The sequence below is a fragment of the Erpetoichthys calabaricus genome, chromosome 3, assembly GCF_900747795.2.
Source record: "Erpetoichthys calabaricus chromosome 3, fErpCal1.3, whole genome shotgun sequence".
Classification (NCBI taxonomy): Eukaryota; Metazoa; Chordata; class Cladistia; order Polypteriformes; family Polypteridae; genus Erpetoichthys; species Erpetoichthys calabaricus.
Window position 1 is genome coordinate 38,627,804 of NC_041396.2, and position 18,888 is coordinate 38,646,691.

Genomic DNA, 18,888 nt, shown 5'->3' on the forward strand with positions numbered 1-18,888 from the left:
TACTCTGATTACAAAGTGTTCCTTTAATTTTTTGAACAGTACTATATATATATATATATATATATATATATATATATATATATATATATATATATATATATATATATCTAATATATAAAGTTTAATGTGTGTTTGTGTGTATGTTCAGTAAAGTGGAAGTCCATAACCTATATTTTGTTCTGAAATGCACCCCATCTGGAACTTTATTTAGTGACCGCACTTGTGCTCTAATAGGAAAGTGCCTCTAGAAAGCATTTTTGGCACTTGGCACAAGTATGCAAAGTTGCTTCCCCCATTAGGTACAGTCAGTGAAATGTTGGGTTAGGAATAAAAAATTTTCTCTGGTGAATTTATTTAGTGACTTAATATTTAGCACTTTATTCCATCTAGGATATTAAGTCTAAGAATCCCTAAGACACATAAGTCTCTCGTTTAATGTCTTCACTACCCATCTGATTAGATTGTTGACTTACAATTCTTGACACTTGATGATTATGTGTAACCTTATTATTCTTGTTAAGTTCCTACTTTTATCTTCTGACTTTTGTTTGTGTAGTAGATGTTTGCCTTGTGATTTAGATGATCTCTTTTAATTGCTAACCTGTTTTTCCTGACCTAAAGCCTGTTTCTTGGATCATCCTTTTTGAGTGCAGACTTTACTTTGAATAATTCAAATTTTTTTTGTTTCACTATTCTTGACCTTATTTACCATGACATAAGTTCACCTTTGCCCTATATTTTATACCATTTCTGCTAGCATATGTATAAGTGGGGTGTTGTAGTCTGGGGAATAGCACCTTGTTCGTCATTGAGCCCATTATGAGGCTCTGACATGTCCTGATGCCATACTATTCCACTGAAATAAATGGAGTGTGAGATTGGTGCTGTTCTGCCTTAAAAATTGGGCAAGGCAGAACTGAGAAGAACTGCTCAAGACTAGAAAGTTAAAACAATAATTTGTGGTGTTTAAAATGTGTGAGGGTCAAAGCCACAAATCAAAACCAAAAGTACCAAAACAAAATGTAAGCTAAATATTTCAGTCAAAAATTCAAACTAAAGTAAAAAAAAACACAGTAAAGATTTTTTTTAGAAAAGCCAGAAACTTGGACACGAATAGTAGCACGCTTGGTGTCACAAGTGATTTACAGCCGTCACAAGGTAGCAATGGCAACCCGTTACTAATAATAACAATGCTGAAGATGATAGAAGGAAATATTTAATTAAAATTAAACAGGTTATTTGGAAAGATTCTACCTCTCTATGTTCCTTGTCAGCAGTTATAAAAAATGTATGGCTATTCCTCAGCCCAACATACTTATTTATTTTTCTTTGATGATGTTTACATATTTTAAGGTAAAACTTTACATAGATATTCAAGTATCTTCTTTAACATCATTTGTTTCCTTCAAAAACATTCATTTGAACTCACCTTCTGAAACACATGCATAGTAACTATGATCTCACTGGTATTTTGGCTGGGGCTGTCAACCTGTGAAAGAGAAGAGATCTGGTTTAATTGTTTGGATCTCTTTCACATCAAAGGTTCATTTTGCAGATTTTTGTTTTAATAAATCTGCTTTAATTTAAAAATGAAATTACTTTTTTAAAATGTGGATTACAATTATATATAATTATAATATGACTTCGTTATCAAACTCATTTAATCCAACTTAGGGTCAACAAGAGACAACAGCCTCTCTTGCCAGCATGTGGTGCAAGGTAGGATACCGACCTATTACCAGGCCTACTCATGCATTTATATTTACTTATCTTGCTGATGCCTCTATCCAAGGTGACTTACAACATTTATGACACAATTTGTTTACATTTCTTTTGTTTCTCCAAATGGAGCACAGGTAAGTCAAGTGACTTGCTCACGGTAACACAGTGTTAGCGGGATTTGTACCCACAGCCTCAGCGTTTGAGGTCCAAAGCCTTAACCACTATTCCACACTGTCATGCACACACCTACACACATATTCATACTGGACCATCTAAGAATCACAAGTCAACCTAACATGTGAGTATTTGGGAAGATGGAGTAAAACTCATGTTTATACCAACCAGGACTGGGATCCAAACCCACTCAGGCCATGAGATTTGTGAGGCTTTCTGAAAATTGCCTGAAGCCTCCTAAGACAGTATGCCTTGATTTGATGCTTCCTAAAACAGAAGTTCAAACTTTCAGGGTCTAGTTAGGCAACTTAGGAATCAACCCCAGAAAGAATGGCAGATGCATTTATTTATTTAGGCATATTCTCGCACTCCCACTCACTCAGATAAGTGTCACTGATTCCTGAGGTGCATAGGATGATGGAGAAGACACATAAACAGAGGGAGAACATGCAAACCGGGAAGTCGCAAGAGTTTTGGGGCAAAGTTCTAATCATAATGTCATTTTCCTGCCCACTGAATCTTCAAATTGGGAAATGTTTTATGAGAGTCTTCAGCAGGATTGATCTGTGCAATTATTACATTCTCAGGGAGACTACACTATGCCTTTTATTACGGTAAAGTGTTTAGTTTACATATGGGAATATTAAAGATACAAGACAAAGAAAACTCAAATGAAAATAGGCAGCAGAGATCAGCATGACCAGGTCATGATCTAGTGCTAATTGCACTAGAGGACCTTCACCTTACTACTTTCACCATAAAATGCCCATCATTATTAAGCTGAGTTGCCCAACAAGAAAGCCTAACCAACACATTTTTACTTGTACAAGCAAATGACTTTGACTGAAGCTGAACTTTCGAACCTGAAGAGCACAGGTTTAAAATCTTTGATATTATGGTACATGTTGGCAACCCAGATTTAACAGAGAAACAATGCTAGTGATGATTGTTACCCTTTGGGAATTGTCGTGGTAGCAGCAGGAGAGGAAGATTGCGTAGCAGGCTGTCACAATGCCAATGTCAGATTTTTCCATTATATACAGTTTTGTTGCTTTTGATAGACCATTGGTTAACATCTCAGAATATGAACCAACAATTCAATTCACTAAATCTAATACAATGTTTGCCAATGACTGCTCAGCAACACCAACTGTGTATGATCTAGTGTTGTAACTACTTAAGTCACACATGGAGATAATATAGACAACATTCTTAAATAAATCACTGTGAAAACAGTAGGTATGTCATGCCCAAGAAGGTTGGTTGCTCAATCTGCTTGTTAAAGTAATTTTGGCCCCAAGACAACCCTCACTAAAGTCCAGTGGTGTTCCACAATCTGTCTCAGACAGAGCACATTTGAGACATTTTGGGGAATCTCCTGCTGTCCACTCCACCATGGAGATGCAATTGAACAATACTTGTTTGCATGTATCACAGGGCACCATTCAGAATCTGCATGTCTTCATGAAATAAAACATTCCTTGCACTACCAACTATGGTGGGTTTTGGGATTTACCTGATGCTAATAACCTCCATATTGTATATAGCTTCATTCTAGACTAGAAGACCTTTGTTTTGTTTGGTTTTGGAATAATTTAATGCACATGTCACCTGTCCCAAATTACAGTTCCCATGCCAATTGTGTCACTGTTTCTGGTTACATTGATTTATAGTCATTTATTTTTTATGCCAAAGATGCCAGCAATCTACTGCTTTACAAAAAAAAGTATATCTTTACTTAGGTGACACTTGAACGGTAGGACCTTTTGCATTTATTTAACTGTTTAAGCTTCTGCCTGCTGATTACACAGCCATAGCTTAACCAATAATCTAATAATTAAACCACCTCTTGCTTTCCTGTTCATGCTGTGCATTGGCACAAGCTAAAAACAATGGACTCCATGAAAATCATTAAAATAATTAAACCCCCTGCCCCCGTCTGTCTTACCTCAGTATCTAAGTTACCGAGTAATGTTCCCCAAACACTGGTAACAGATTTCCAATCCTTGATATATGTGAGTTGGCTTCTCTTTGTTTTTTCTCATCCCTCCTTCATCATTACGGAATCACTAGCAGTCAGTCAGCAGGAGCTGAACTTTGAGGCCAATGGAATGGGCAGACTTGCATCCCAAAAAATGTGCAGGTCTCAACAACAGTCAAATGTAAAAGTGTTCCATGAATGGAGACTTCCCATTTCCTTTCTTATTCTTTCAATCTTATAGGTAGGTAGGCCAACACCTTTTTAGATATTTGACCATTTTGAATGACTTCCTCAAAAAGCAGTTTATCATTTTCTTTCTAACTACTTTTCTTATTTATAGCTAAAAATGACTGGTGTTATTTCTTATTTCTCCTCTCTATTTATTGTACTGTAAACATTCTAGTATTTCTTTTTGCACTACAGTATGTGTGCTGTACTGCAAGGCTCAATGTGACAACTCCATTGTGAAGAATGTTGCTCTAAATATAAACTGGAATGAGTAATACTGACACTTTTCACAGGCAGTATGCTATTGTGAGTAAAGTAGCTTACCGGGGACACTGTTTTTCTCCTGAAGCAGAGGGAACGAAAGGGACATTTGCCGTGCCAGATGTGAAGAAAAGGAACATATTGGCTAGCACTTTCATCTATATTTTCCCAGCCTGCTAAAACACAAAACAGGTAGTTAAATATGTTCCTACTCCTGAGAATTTGTACAGTATGGAATCACACATTACCTTCTGAAAGGTACTTGAGAACCAGGAACATGTCCTTGCTGGTATTGGCAAACTCAAAGAGCTGCACTGGCCCACATAAACTGCCTCGGAATGGCTCTTCATTGCAGTGGGCCCACTGAAGTGCACATGGTGTGTTGTTGAGAAAGTAAATTCGGATTTGCTGATGAGACTGGTCAGGAGACAGCGGGGAGCTGAAAACAGCCAGTTGTAGCCACTTGTGAACCTCAGGTCTGCCATAGGTTTCCAGGACAGAAGTGTAGAGACTATAAAGAGTAGGAGATAAGAAATTATCATTATTTCTCACTAAAACCGCATTTGATCAATGAAATATTGTGTTATAAAAATAGTAAAACTGTACAAAGATACACTCTGTGTAATTAAATGTGGTGAACCTCCAAAAACCTACCTGCAGGCATCATTTTACTTAAACACACTTTTATGCCTTGGAACCAGCACTCAGTTCCTTGATCTAATTCTGCACTTCTGTGCTGAGGACTGGGACACAAGTAGGTGTCATGGCCCTCGGAGAGACTCAATGGCTCGTCTTGTTTTTGAATCTCTTAATGAAAGACAAGGAGGTAAGGGGCCTTGTACAGGATCATAATGATTCAGTGCTCAGCTATGACCCCAGCATCAAGCACTCTCCACCAGAACGTACAGAGCTACTTTGACTAAGACCTTGGAAGACAGTCACACAGTCTCTTATACATAAAAGAGTCAAGTTTGGCTTACTTAGGCTCATAGAGCATATCAGTAGCTCTTTTTTTTTGTATTTTTTTCTTTTTTGGTGATGGGGTTGATTGAAAAGAAAGCCAGGTCATCAGTACCTGAAGTGGTCAAGCTTGATTTGGCATTCATCTCGGGTGATACATATCCTGTTTCGACGACTAGGCTTGTTGTGTAACTCCTCCCATTCCTTGGAGGCCAGAAGATGTGTGTCACTGCCATAGACCCTGACATATTTGCCACTTCCAGCGCAATGTTTGAAGCTCAGGGTGCACAACTGCTGGAAGGAAGCACCATGTGGTCCACAGTACACCACAGGACTGATTAGAGCCTGTGTCCCCAATAGATGGGGTGAATCCAATAGATCCCACACCAGAACCAAGGAGACCCTCTCAACGCGGCCCAGGCTCACAGCATCTGCAGGAACAAAGCAGCAGTACATGAGCAACTAAACCTTGTAGTGAGTAATAAGCTGCTATATAGCAGGAGTACTCAACTCCAGTCCTGGAGGACTGTGGTGGTTGCAGGTTTTTCTTTAACCTAATTTTTTATTGGAACCTGTTTATTTACTACTGAAGCAATATGTTTTTTTGGGCTTAGTTTTAATTCATTCATTTATACAATTCAGAATCCTTTATTGCCAATTTTTGAGAAGCTGCATTAAAGTTTTAATTGTTGCCTGTTCTCTTAACCATCCATCAGTTAAAAATGAGGAACCACTAGCTCTCCAGCTAACATGCTTCCATTTAAACCTGTGTTAATAAAATGATTTGAAATAAATAAGAGAGACTAGAAGGACCAAGGGGTACAAATCTGGTCCAGACCACAAAATATATGAATAATGTTCTCAGAAAAAAGAAAATCTACAATGTGATGAGGGTTTGTCCTGGAAGAGTGGAAGCACTAACAAGCCATTTAATTAAATAAAGTTTTATTGTCTGCTAGACCTGACTTCTAATTATGAAACTGGTATGAATGAAAACCCGCACCCACTGTGGACCTCCAGGACTGGACTTGAGTACCCCTGCTATATAGGATTTTCAGGTGTAACATATCATAACCTATATAATACAACAATATTGAACTTGCATGGAGTAATGTACTCTTTGGCTTCAACTATTCACTTTGCCTGTAGGACATTTGTATTTCCAATAGGCTGAGGACTGTAATGTTAACAACAAGAAAGACTTGGCAATGTTGGTGGCTATGTTTGTATCAATATTAGCTAGTTCTGTATTATTGTTTACTAGGAATCCCAATGGTAACCAATTCACAATTCAATGTTAGTGCATGTTTTGAAGGGAACCACTGTTATCAGTGCTGGTGCCATGTCAGCTTTGGCCTCACTTCTGCCACTTTATTTACAGCTGCTCAATAAAACACACCAGTGCCTTACTCACCAACTACTAATATCTGAACTTTTCAAGGAATAGTTTCCTCCTAACAAACATAACAAACATAAGACAACCAATGAAAAAATAGATTAACTGAACACAAGAAATGAGCACTGATTAATGAGGTTGTTCAAGTATAAATCTACAGACCCTTTGTCCACATCCTCCTACTGCCTGTCTGTCCCTCTCATATAGTTAAGCGTAGTATCTCATTTATACTGTGTGCAGTATTAAATACAGTGGTTTTCAGTGGATACAATCGTTTATTCAGTATATATACTAATTAAAGTGGTTAGTTCTGTTGTCCATATTTTCCAGATTGGGCAGTCTCATAAAACTGATGCATGTGGAAAAAAACTTGGGGGTGACTTCATTTTGGGTTATTTTTCACAAAACTTTAAAAGCAAAAAAAAAATAAATGTCTGTTTGCATTTCCACTCCCATTTACCCCATGAAACACACTCTTTTTGTTTACAGTCTACAGTATGACTGTGAAATATCACACAGCTCCCTTCATTTAAAGTTTAAACGTGTCACAGAATTAATACATTCCACCTTGCAGCCATAACTGCGGCTACCCAATTATTGATAAAATTGTGCACTGTAGTAAGGATGAACCAATTAGGGCTGATAAAACAGTCTGTCTATAAAAGAAAATCAGAAATGGATATCCAAAACAGTAATGCAGAGTTGGGATAAACACAGTACAGAGAGTATTTGTATGGTAACTCTACTCTTACAGCACTTTGTAAAAATATGGAAAAAAAATGTTAAAAAATTGAAAATAAAAAGAATATATTGGAAGTATGGTAATATAATCCTGATCTGAAGCAATTGATTGATTCTGTTCTTTGAGACAATATGAAGGTTAAAGGCAGTAATGTACTGTAGTTAGTAAATCATCCTTTCTTATTTGAATGTCACATTCATAATGGAACATTGAACTATAACAGTATATTTCTAAAACGATGGTTCCTATGTGAAGAAAATGTGTTCTACTGTGATGTTTGGAGTATTGCATGCAGTTTGTCCTTGGGTGTAGTGATGACATACATTTTGCTTAATAATTAAAGGTAATTTCCAGGCTGAAGAGAAAAAAAAAGGTAAGAGACACAACATTTTAGTGACACACTGGATGAAGGCTCTGCAGCTGAAATGTTGTGTTTGTTACCTTCTTCCTCTTCAACATGGGAAAAACCTTTAACTTTTTTTCTTCATTGGTACAGGTGACAGCCCTTCAGGTATGTTGTTTCACCTGAAAGAAAAAATAAAACACATAGCCAAAATAGACTCTCATCAAAATTTTCTTCCTATCATTCATCAAATTTATTTAAAGAATTCCATTTAAAGGCTGTAGTTTGTACTATCTGGTGGACCTTAGCCATTTGGGAAAAATACACTCAACATTTAAATTCTTAGCTCCACCCACTCATGCAAATTAATGCACCAACTCACCAATCAAAAAAGTAACAGTCACAGGTGTTTGCAGCTTGGAGGTGCAAATTTTGACTGTGATTTGGCAGTAAACTGCCTGTCAAATCTGGTTCCTAAAATAATTTTTCATAATGGTCTCTGTGAAATTTGTACCTTCTCCCTGTGTTAACACAAGGTTTCTTTGGTGCACTAATTTCCTTACATATCCATAAGAGATTGTGGAACTTGAGCCGGACACAGACAGGCAGACACGTTTAAATTACCCCACACACATTTATTGTGGTCTTCCATTTTTACAATTCAGCTCACAAACCCCAATACCCCAAAGTTCTGGCCAACACACAATGCCTTTTCTTCAGGCCGCCTCCTTCTCTCCTCCAGAGACCTTGTCCTCTCTTCTCTCCCGACTCAAGTCATTGTATGAAGGGAGGTGGCCCCTTTTTATAAGCACCCGGATGTGCTCCAGGTGTGTTCTGGCAATCTCCCACCGACACGCCCCAGTGTGGCGGAAGTGCCGGCTGCGTCCCCGGAAGCACTCCGGGTGTCCCTGCTCGTCTTCCCCCTCAGCACTTTCGTGTGTGGCGGAAGTGCTGAGGTCCAGGGTCCTCCAGGTATTGGGGTGTACACGGGCCCTTACAGGGTTGAGATTCCCAGCTCCGTACCCGTGGCCCCCAAAGGAACCAGGGTGGTCACCCCCTCGTGGTCTGGAGGAGGCACAAGCCCTCCTTTGGTCTTCTTGGGCATCCCAGCTGGGTACCACCCCCATCCGGGTACCACAAAATATTAGGTTAATGGGTACAAATATTCCTCCTGATGGTGTATTGTTACATTAAGGGTTGTTTACCACCTTGTCCTTTTTGCTATGAGGATAGGCAATTAACTAGACTAAAAATATATTTCTCTTTGTCACTGTTTTTTTTTGGTATTACAGTATTTGACTTGAAGCCAGGGCATTTGCATTGTTATCGCTTGAATTTTTTTCTATGACGTAACTTGCATTGCACATTATCTCTTGGTACTTTGATTTTTATTAATGTGTGCTTTCTCTGAAAGGCACCTTATAAAACAAAGATTGGTTCTTCAAGTGATTGACATTCTGTTGCTCCTTTTGACATTTGAAGACCTCTCCCACATTATCACTGTCTGGTTGTGTATTATGTCAAAGACCATAGATTAGTGTTTAATATAAATTTAACAGCCTTCTGTCTCCGGAAGTTGAAATGCAATAAGCTCTCTAGAGCTAACACTGCCATTTAAAATAAGACACCCTATATCAATCATTTCCCTCAGGAAAGACTTTGAACACACTGATTAGCAAATATGGACAAGAGATTGCACATCTGCTGTTTTTTTTTCAAGGTGTTTTTCATACAGAGATATCAGAAAACTAGATAAGAGTATGGTTTATAAAGACCCGGACACAACTTAATACACTGAACACTAAAAAAACATACTACTGCCACAAGAATAAAAACTTGTAATTTTTTTTTTCAGGGAAAATTTTTTAAAATAATATGTTTAACATACATCCTTATATAAATATAGTGACTATAAAAGTGTCCTTCCTGAATAGTGTTCAGATAGTCGGTTTTGAAGGATGTTCAGCATTGACATTGATGCACAGGTGTTTTAGTGTCCTTTGATTTTCAATGCTTTGAAAAATGTATTGTAGTTTCTCCTTATGTTGTACTTCGGTTGTATACTCCTTTGCCTTCAGGATGTAGCTTCTGTTATGAATGGTACTTTCCATAGACATGTTTACCCTGAACACATTAGCTGCATCTTCACTACACACCTAAGGACTTCATTCAATTTATGATGTGATTGACAGACAGTCCACTTTATTCACCAGTTGATGTGAATACATGTTTAAATCTTTTGCATCAATTGAGTAACGGGAGGTATTTTATTAACCTCCCTTTTCTCATCTGTTAAGTTGGCATAGTAAGGACTGTTAAGCAAACACCACTGTGATCAAAACAGCTAGAGTTTAAATTATTTGAGGAAGAATTTATTCATGATTACCTGTGTTGAATGAAGTTTTGGTGTCTTTGGATGCAGTCTGTTTAATTTTGCAACAGTTTGCATTTGTTTTTCTTGTTACTTGTATTTGTGTGATTGTTCTGGAGGTGCCATTTTCTATGTTGTTTTTTTTGTTATTGTCACCAATTTGTGACAATCTGTGCATGGCCACAAGCCATGCTATTTAGAGTTAAATGAGGTTGTTTGACATTTTTTTATAAACAGTTATGTGTCATCCCTGTTTGTGGTAAGGTTATATATTAGAGAGAAAGAGAGCTTAGGAGCATGCACGTTGCTGCACCCACCACATGACAAACCACCTCAGGCTCCCAGATTAGGACCTGAGTGCAGCGGGTGACACCTCAGCAGTATACTGGAACAGTATGAGTTTTTTTTATGGTGGCTGGAGTGCCAGTCCTGCCACCAACCCCAAGTTTTCCCTGCAGGTTAGAGGGCCTATTTGCAGGGCTGGATGCAGATTAACGTCATACCCAGGACACAGCAATTGCAGGTTATATTAGATTGAATGAAAATTCATTTTTTTTATTAATTCAGGTCTTTGGCTCAGCATTGTGCAGGAACTCAGAGTACTTGCAAAAGCTGTAAAGCAGGGGTACTCAATCACGGTCCTGGAGGTCCGCAGTGCCTGCAGGTTTTTGTTCTAACCCGGTTGCTTAATTAGAAAGCAATTCTTGCCAATAATTTAATTTCATGGCTTGTTAGTGCTTTTACTCTGCTATGTCAGGTCATTCTCATATCCTGGATTTTCTTCCTCTTTCTAAGGATATCATCCGAATGATCTGAACGCTAAAATGGATGAGTGATTCTTAGTCCTTCACTTTTTTCTATTCACTTTACTTCCAAATATTTAATTAAACCAATTAGTGCACGATAAATACAGAGGTGTAAGTGGTAACAAGCTAAATGGAGAAATGCTGGTCTCTTTTGTCATTTGCATGTTACTGCTAATAAGGAGCAATTAAAAACCAAGACTACAGCTGTTTAAGACTAAAATAAGCAATAAGGGTTCAAAATCTTAATGAGCGAGTTAACTAAAGTGAAGCAGAAGTGTTACTTGAGCAGTAAGTGCTTCTTATTAAGCAATTGGGTTGGAGCAAAAACCTGCAGCCACTGCGGGCCTCCAGGACCGTGATTGAGTACCCCTGCTGTAAAGGCACTAGAGGCTGCGACTAAGCTTGGAAGAGCCCACCTGGTAGGACTTTCCAGCTGTCTAGGGTTGGCATCAGGTTGCCATGACAATGGAAGGAGTGATACTGCATTCTATTGGAATTTTTTGTATGACTGCTACTAGCAGAAGAGAAGGAGAATTGGGAGTGGCAAGTACAAAAGAAGCAGCTATTGGGACTAATAAAGAAAACAAAAGCAAATTAAGATTAATGTTTGCTATTCTGAGGTAGCCACCTAGAAGATAATAAACAGATGAGCACCCATGGATGAAAGGTTTTAAGGCTTCTTCATAAGGCTCAGCTGTTCTCTGGTTGATCCCATTTGGCAACATTCATTCTTATGTCATTAGACAACATTTAATTACTTTTTTCTTTTTCTTTCAATATCAATATCTGTCTTTGTGCATGTTCCATACTGAGGGAAAAATAGGTAGCGTGTTTGGGAAGGTGGGTGTACTATCTGATATGACGACTTCTTCTTCTGGCTGCTCCTGTTAGGGGTTGCCACAGCGGATTATCTTCTTCTATATCTTTCTGTCCTCTGCATCATGTTCTGTTACACCCATCACCTGCATGTCCTCTCTCACCACATCCATAAACCTTCTCTTAGGTCTTCCTCTTTTCCTCTTTCCTGGCAGCTCTATTCTTAGTATCCTTTTCCAAAAATACTCAGCATCTCTCCTCTGCACTTGTCCAAACCAATGCAATCTCGCCTCTCTGATTTTGTCTCACAACCGTCCAACTTGAGCTGACCCTCTAATGTACTCATTTCTAATCCTGTCCATCCTTGTCATACCCAGTGCAAATCTTAGCATCTTTAACTCTGCCACCCCCAGCTGTCTCCTGCTTTCTGGTCAGTGTCACCATTTCCAGCCCATATAACATAGCTGGTCTCACTACCGTCCTGTAGACCTTCCCTTTCACTCTTGCTGATACCCATCTGTCACAAATTATACCTGACACTCTTCTCCAGCCATTCCACCCTGCCTACACTCTCTTTTTCACTTCTCTTCCACAATCTCCATTACTCTTCACTGTTGATACCTAGTATTAAAACTCATCCACCTTTGCCAGCTCTACTCCCTATATCCTCACCATTCCACTGACCTCCCTTTCATTCACACACATGTATCCTGTCTTGTTCCTACAGCCCTTCATTCCTCTCCTCCTCTCCAGTGTCTCCTCAACTCCATACTCTCGCTACAGATCACAGTATCATCAGAAAACATCATAGTCCACGGGGACTCCTGTCTAATCTCGTCTGTCAACCTGTCCATCACCTTTGCAAATAAGAAAGGGCTCAGAGCCAATCCCTGATATAATCCCACCTCCACCTTGAATGCATCTGTCACGCCTACCGCAGACCTCACCACAGTCACACTTCCCTCGTACATATCCTGTACAACTCTTACATACTTCTCTGCCACTCTAGACTTCCTCATACAATACCACAACTCCTTTCGAGGTACCCTGTCATTTACTTTCTCCTGGTCCACAAAGATGCAATGCAACTCCTTCTGGTCTTCTCTATACTACTCTATCAACACCCTCCGAGCAAACATTGCATCTGTGGTGCTCTTTCTTGGCATGAAACCATACTGCTGCTCATTAATCATCACCTCACTTCTTAACCTAGCTTCCACTACTCTTTCCCATAACTTCATGCTGTGGCTCATCAATTTAATCCCCCTGTAGTTACTACCTCTCTGTACCACCCCTTATTCTTAAAAATCGGTACCAGTATACTTCTTCTCCATTCCTAAGGCATACTCTCACTTTCCAAGACTCCATTAAACAAGCTGGTTAAAAACTCCACTGCCATTTCTCATAACCACCTCCATGCTTTCACAGGTATGTCGTCTGGACCAATGGCCTTTCCATTCTTCATTCTCTTCATAGCTGTCCTTACATCCTCCTTGCTAATCTGTTGCACTTCCTGATTCACTATCTCCACATCATCTAACCTTCTCTCTCACTCATTCTCTTCATTCATCAGCCTGGGTTTACTATCTCATATGACTGAAGATACTATTTTAACAATATAACCATAAAATAAGATGTGCCTTCTTACATAGATTTTCAAAACCAAAACAACACATGAGAATCAAAGCCAGAGCTGAAGGATCGCTGCCAGAAAAAGGAGTGAATAGCAAAAAAAATGCTACACATGGGCAAAAGGAACTTCAATTGTAAATTCAAGTTAGGAGACACTGTCCTACAGGAAGCAACCTCTAAAAAAGAATTTAGGGGTTTAGGTTGACACTGCATTTATTTCATCTAAACAATGCAAAGAAGCTATTAAAAAGGCAAAAAAATGTAAGTTTATATCATAAAAAATGTTGAATATAAAAGGAGGAACGTTATGCTTAGACTATATATTGCACAAGTGAGAAAGCATTTGGAGTATTTCATGCAGTTCTGGTCTTCATGCTGCAATAAAGACATAGCAGCACTCGAAGCTGTGCAGAGGTGAGCAAGCAAGTGCATCCCAGTCATTAAGAACATGTCCTGCTCTCATAGACTCAGGGAGTTAAACTTCTGTTTAGTCTCAAACAGAGGAGAGTGCATGTGGACCAAATCCAGGTCTTCAAAATCTTCAAGGGCATTGATAAAGTAGATTCAGTAGAATTCTTTCACCTTTAGGGTGAATCATGTACACAAGAACAACTGTGGAATTTAAGGGAATCACGTCTTTACTTAGAGTTGTTGGAATCCGGCACAAACTACTGAGTCATGTAGCTGAAGCAGAAACCTTGACAACATTTAGGAAATATCTAGATGAGATAAAGAGATAGCTTAGCATTTAGCTAATCAAAGGAGCTTGATGGAGTGAATAGTCTCCCCTTTTTGGTCAAATTTTTATGTATGTTCTTATGTACCTGAGAGAAATTCTTTTAGGGGGTTATGTGTCAAACATGGATAGAAAATAGCCATCAAAATTGACCTTATAAACCTTTTCTATAATTAATGCAGTAGCATCTAAACCATACCTCTAGCAACTCGACCTACAGTATATTACAAAAGCAGGGATAAAAGTTCAAGTGTTGCTGTTCATGTCAGTATCATGGACAGTATAAACACACTTTGTTCTAATTAACTTTTCTTGCCATCAATGTTTTGAGATTGTTAGGAGTAGGGAACGGGGTCAAGAATTGATATAGTTCGATGCTGGCGAACATTGCAAACATCATCCATCTCCCTAATGGACAGTGAAGTGTAGCCATTACATCTTTTAGAGGCTGATTGGTATACTGTATGTGAATAATTACTATACTTGAAATAAGTACATACACTGCAGAGCATCAAACATAGTGAATGACAAGATTACTGAATGTCAAATATAGTGAATGACAAGGTTATGAGAACACAGTGCAGCAGCTCAATCTGGTAGAACAATGGACTCTCTAAACTGGAGTTTGACTGCAGATGTAATTTACCCTGTTATCTTGACTTCTTCACTACATTTGCTTATATTCTCTTTTATCTGAAACATTTCATTAAAAAATGTACTTTAATCGTCTGATACATTGAGCCATTAATTAGTTTCAAGAGTACTGAATTTTCTATCTGGGTAGTGTTATGTCAGAAATAATTTAATCAGGCATTATGGTCCACAGCATTAAGACTGAATTCCCATTCACCCACATTCTCACATAGTCAGATTCAAGATGTGTACATATCCTCCAAAATGTTGGATCCAGAGTTTGTGGAATAATAAAGTTGTGACACAAATGAAAATGCTTCGAGCACCCCAAACTTTCAGGGACCTCTTTGGTTTGTTTTCACATAACAGGATTTTGGTAGCATTAGTTGATAAAAATGGTAATTCACAGGTCACCAATAGGTACCTCTTGAAAGGTATTGGTATTTTTTAATTTGAGATATAATGAGTAATGATATCTAAGTAAAATCCAGTTTTATGCCTTTCCATTAACACATACTGTATTAGTTAAATAAAATGCATTTCAAAATCACAAAGGTTATTTAGGGCTGCTATAGTGTTACTTCATAAATTCATGTTTTATAACATACTGCATCCCATATTAAGATCATTAACCAAAAATCACAAGTGGCTGATACTTCCAACAAAGGTTAATACATTGTTTACTTGCATAAGCATTCCATCATTAATTTAAATTGCATCCTCAACCTACTATTTGGATAATAATAATAATAATAATAATAATAATAATAATAATAATAATAATAATAATAATAATAATAATAATAATATTATTATTATTATTAATACTAGGGCAGCATGGTGGCGCAGTGGTAGCGCTGCTGCCTCGCAGCTAGGAGACCCGGGTTCGCTTCCCGGGTCCTCCCTGCGTGGAGTTTGCATGTTCTCCCCGTGTCTGTGTGGGTTTCCTCCCACAGTCCAAAGACATGCAGGTTAGGTGGATTGACGATTCTAAATTGTCCCTAGTGTGTGCTTGGTGTGTGGGTGTGTTTGTGTGTGTCCTGTGGTGGGTTGGCACCCTGCCCAGGATTGGTTCCTGCCTTGTGCCCTGTGTTGCCTGGGATTGGCTCCAACAGACCCCCGTGACCCTGTGTTTGGATTCAGCGGGTTGGAAAATGGATGGATGGATAATAATACTAGTAATAATAATAATAAAACATTTTTATATAACACCTTTCACATGCTCAAGGGAGTATGTATGGGGTATTTTGTATGCCTCTGATTTGAGGAACATTTGTTTTTGTCATTTATAGCAAACAAACCACCTAAAAGGTAACTGATTATGTAAAGTGAACCTGAAGTTGACCTGTCTAGAAAGAAATTTCACCTGCTGCCCAAGAAAATCATTCAGAATGGATAAAAAGAGATAAGGAAAAATTGAAAATGTGAAACAAATTATTGGTCATTACTCATCCAGTACAAGCAGGAAAATTACATAAGAAGGTTTTCAGCAGATGCTAAACCACTTTCTCTATAAGGGAACTATCTTAATAATGAGCTACTCGATCCCATTATCAAGAGAACTGAAGACTGAAAAAGAAGCCCTGCCAATGATTCTACACAGCCACAACTAAGCACAGTGCCAAAGGTGGATATGCACATGCCAGATTTTGCTCACACATTTTATAAGGGACAATACGACCACATATGGGGAGCCTGACCAGAGGCACACTTATATACTACAGAATCTAATTCACATTCTACAAAAGAGTAAGAAAGGGGACTGGCAAAGGCTAGCTAATTTTGATATTGTATGCCTCAGTTTTTTTCTGTTTTAACAAGCCCTTATTATCATCCTTGCAGCATTGTAGCAGCATTGGCTGTCTTCAGAAAACATGATAACATGACTGACTATGCATTAGTAATCTACCTTATCTTTGCTTTCAGCATGACAAAAACACTGGTTTGATTCACATAAATAGAAACACTTAGCTGACAGGTTAAAAGTAAGAGAACACAGTGAGCTGCAAGGGAAAATTAAAAAGAATGAAGTGAACTAGTTGTGTATGTTAAAAATTAACTTAGTATTTTGTTAGTAAATTTGGAAAAAGTTTAAAGCAAAAAACTGAAACAATACAACATATTGAAGGGTAAGTACATACAGTTTTAGCAGATGTAAACATTTTATGTAACAAACATAAGGTGTATGTGAATTAAAAATGTCTCCCAACTATAAATGTCATTAAGGAAGGCCTTCTAGCGTTCATCTTTGACTGAAATACATTAAAAATTTTCACACATTTTCTTTTTACAAATAACACGCTTGTCTTACCAGTCAGAGGGAACCTGGGATAGGATGCCAGTAAAATGCAAGGTACACTAATACACACATAACCATCTGTCCAATGTAGTCTTCAATTAACATAACAGTACAGTATGCATAAACTGCCATTTTAAATATATATTTATTTTATTTATATGAATTTATAAGTATGTGAACTTGTTGGTGCTTCCAGTTGAGCTAAAAATGAGGTTCTTGGGACTGGCATCCATTTGTCTGTCCATCAACCCATCCATTTATATGCTTATTCCAGTTCAGGGTCAGTGGCTGGCAAGTCTAGAACCTATTCAGTGAAAACTGGGTGACAGCCAAGAACCAGTTTTGAACTGAGCAAAAATTTATAGCAGGGAACACACACCCACATTAACAGTGACTAAATACCCTAATGTGCACATTTTTCAGATGCACACCTTGAGAAAAATAAAGTGAACATGAAAGAACACTTTAAATTAGCATGCTAATATTCTGATGCAGCCCTACTGGATTTTACATATGATGCAAACAAGTACATTTTTAAAAAGTGAGGAAAACACTGCTCTTTTTTATATAGACTTCATTGTCATTGTTTAATCTAACACAGTTTAACTATCACAAGAATTAGCAGATCATCCTTACCTGGTGGAACCTCCAGGGAGATGCCCATATCAGCCAGCATTAAGCAGGCACCCCTATGGTCCACTTCCTTAGTCATGAAGACCAAAAGCTTGTGAAGGAGCATCTTTCTCACCACCCTGTTGTCTGTAGGGGAGTGGAGGTCTTTGAAGAACTCTTCCATTTCCTGGGAAGTTGCCTTGGGGCAGGGCACATCAGAGAGGCTGGTAGAGCCGAGGGTCCCTGGGTCTACCTGTACCTCAGTGTTCTCCTGTGCTGCATCCTGGCCGATCATACAGTTGGGAAGCCAGGGGCAGCGTGAATGCAAGCACTTCATAATTATGATGAGTAAGACTATAATAGCAGCCTGTGTCAGGATAAATTGCAGAACACCAGGATCAGGCAGGAAATCTGAAAGCATTCCCTGCATTGTGTCATTCCCTTAAGGCAGGACCACAGCAACAACACGCTCAGGAGTGAAGTCTTTCCACCTTTAGAGATCACTAACAAGGTACATCCATTTTAGAGTCAACTCAGAAGCAGAATTATTAACTTTTGGGTTGCGCAAACAATTCTAAACAGGAAACACGTGCAGGAAGCAGATACTAGAGAATATGCAAGAGCATATCCGGCATTTCAGTCACAGCCAGGTTTTACTACTAGTCCAACTTCTAAACCGTTCTCTGCTGGCAAGTGAGACAGGATGTGGCCAAAGGACTTTAAAAAATATGTGGAAGGGTTCTACTTCCGTTTCAGGGGAAAAATATTCAGGGGCACTTAAATAAACCAAATCGTTGCCATGTCAACCTGATCAGAAAGAGAGAATGCTCGCCCAGCAAAATCAGTGTCTGAAATCTACGATTCTGATTTCCCTTGCTATGATTTCTCAGTTCATCCTTGAAAAGGAAGAGAAACAAAAACATTTACTTAGCCAAGCCTTTAAAATGAAAAAGTCCCAAAACAACTGTATAATACATGTAGTGGCCTGGGCCAACAAGATCATGGTACTGCAGTGTCTCAGTGTCCTGGACCTGTGCCACTTGAAACACCTGACAAACCAAATTCACGCTCACCTGCTTGTTCAGAGTTGCTCACCAACATCACCTTCTTTCTTCACAGAATAAGAATGCTTTGCTGAGCAAGAAGGAGTGGCCAGTGGTCTGCTTAATATGTGAC

The 18,888-nt window shown here is 38.6% G+C and overlaps 1 protein-coding gene across 2 annotated transcripts in view; it reads right to left on the reverse strand.

Moving 5' to 3' along the window:
- The window catches only part of LOC114647936 (UNC5C-like protein), a 32,667-nt gene extending 14,009 nt beyond the window's left edge, over nt 1–18,658 (reverse strand). The window contains exons 1-5 of one of the 2 annotated variants that reach the window (XM_028796646.2): nt 17,737–18,658; nt 5,442–5,757; nt 4,615–4,877; nt 4,430–4,539; nt 1,430–1,489 (exon numbers count right to left, since the gene is read on the reverse strand). In XM_028796646.2, coding sequence (XP_028652479.1) covers nt 1,430–1,489; nt 4,430–4,539; nt 4,615–4,877; nt 5,442–5,757; nt 17,737–18,142 — 1,155 coding nt within the window. In that variant the 5' untranslated portion in view covers nt 18,143–18,658. Of the gene's footprint in view, nt 1–1,429; nt 1,490–4,429; nt 4,543–4,614; nt 4,878–5,441; nt 5,758–17,736 lie in introns of both variants that reach the window. The other variant, XM_028796645.2, reaches the window with a different exon arrangement.
- Between the last annotated feature and the right edge of the window lie 230 nt (nt 18,659–18,888).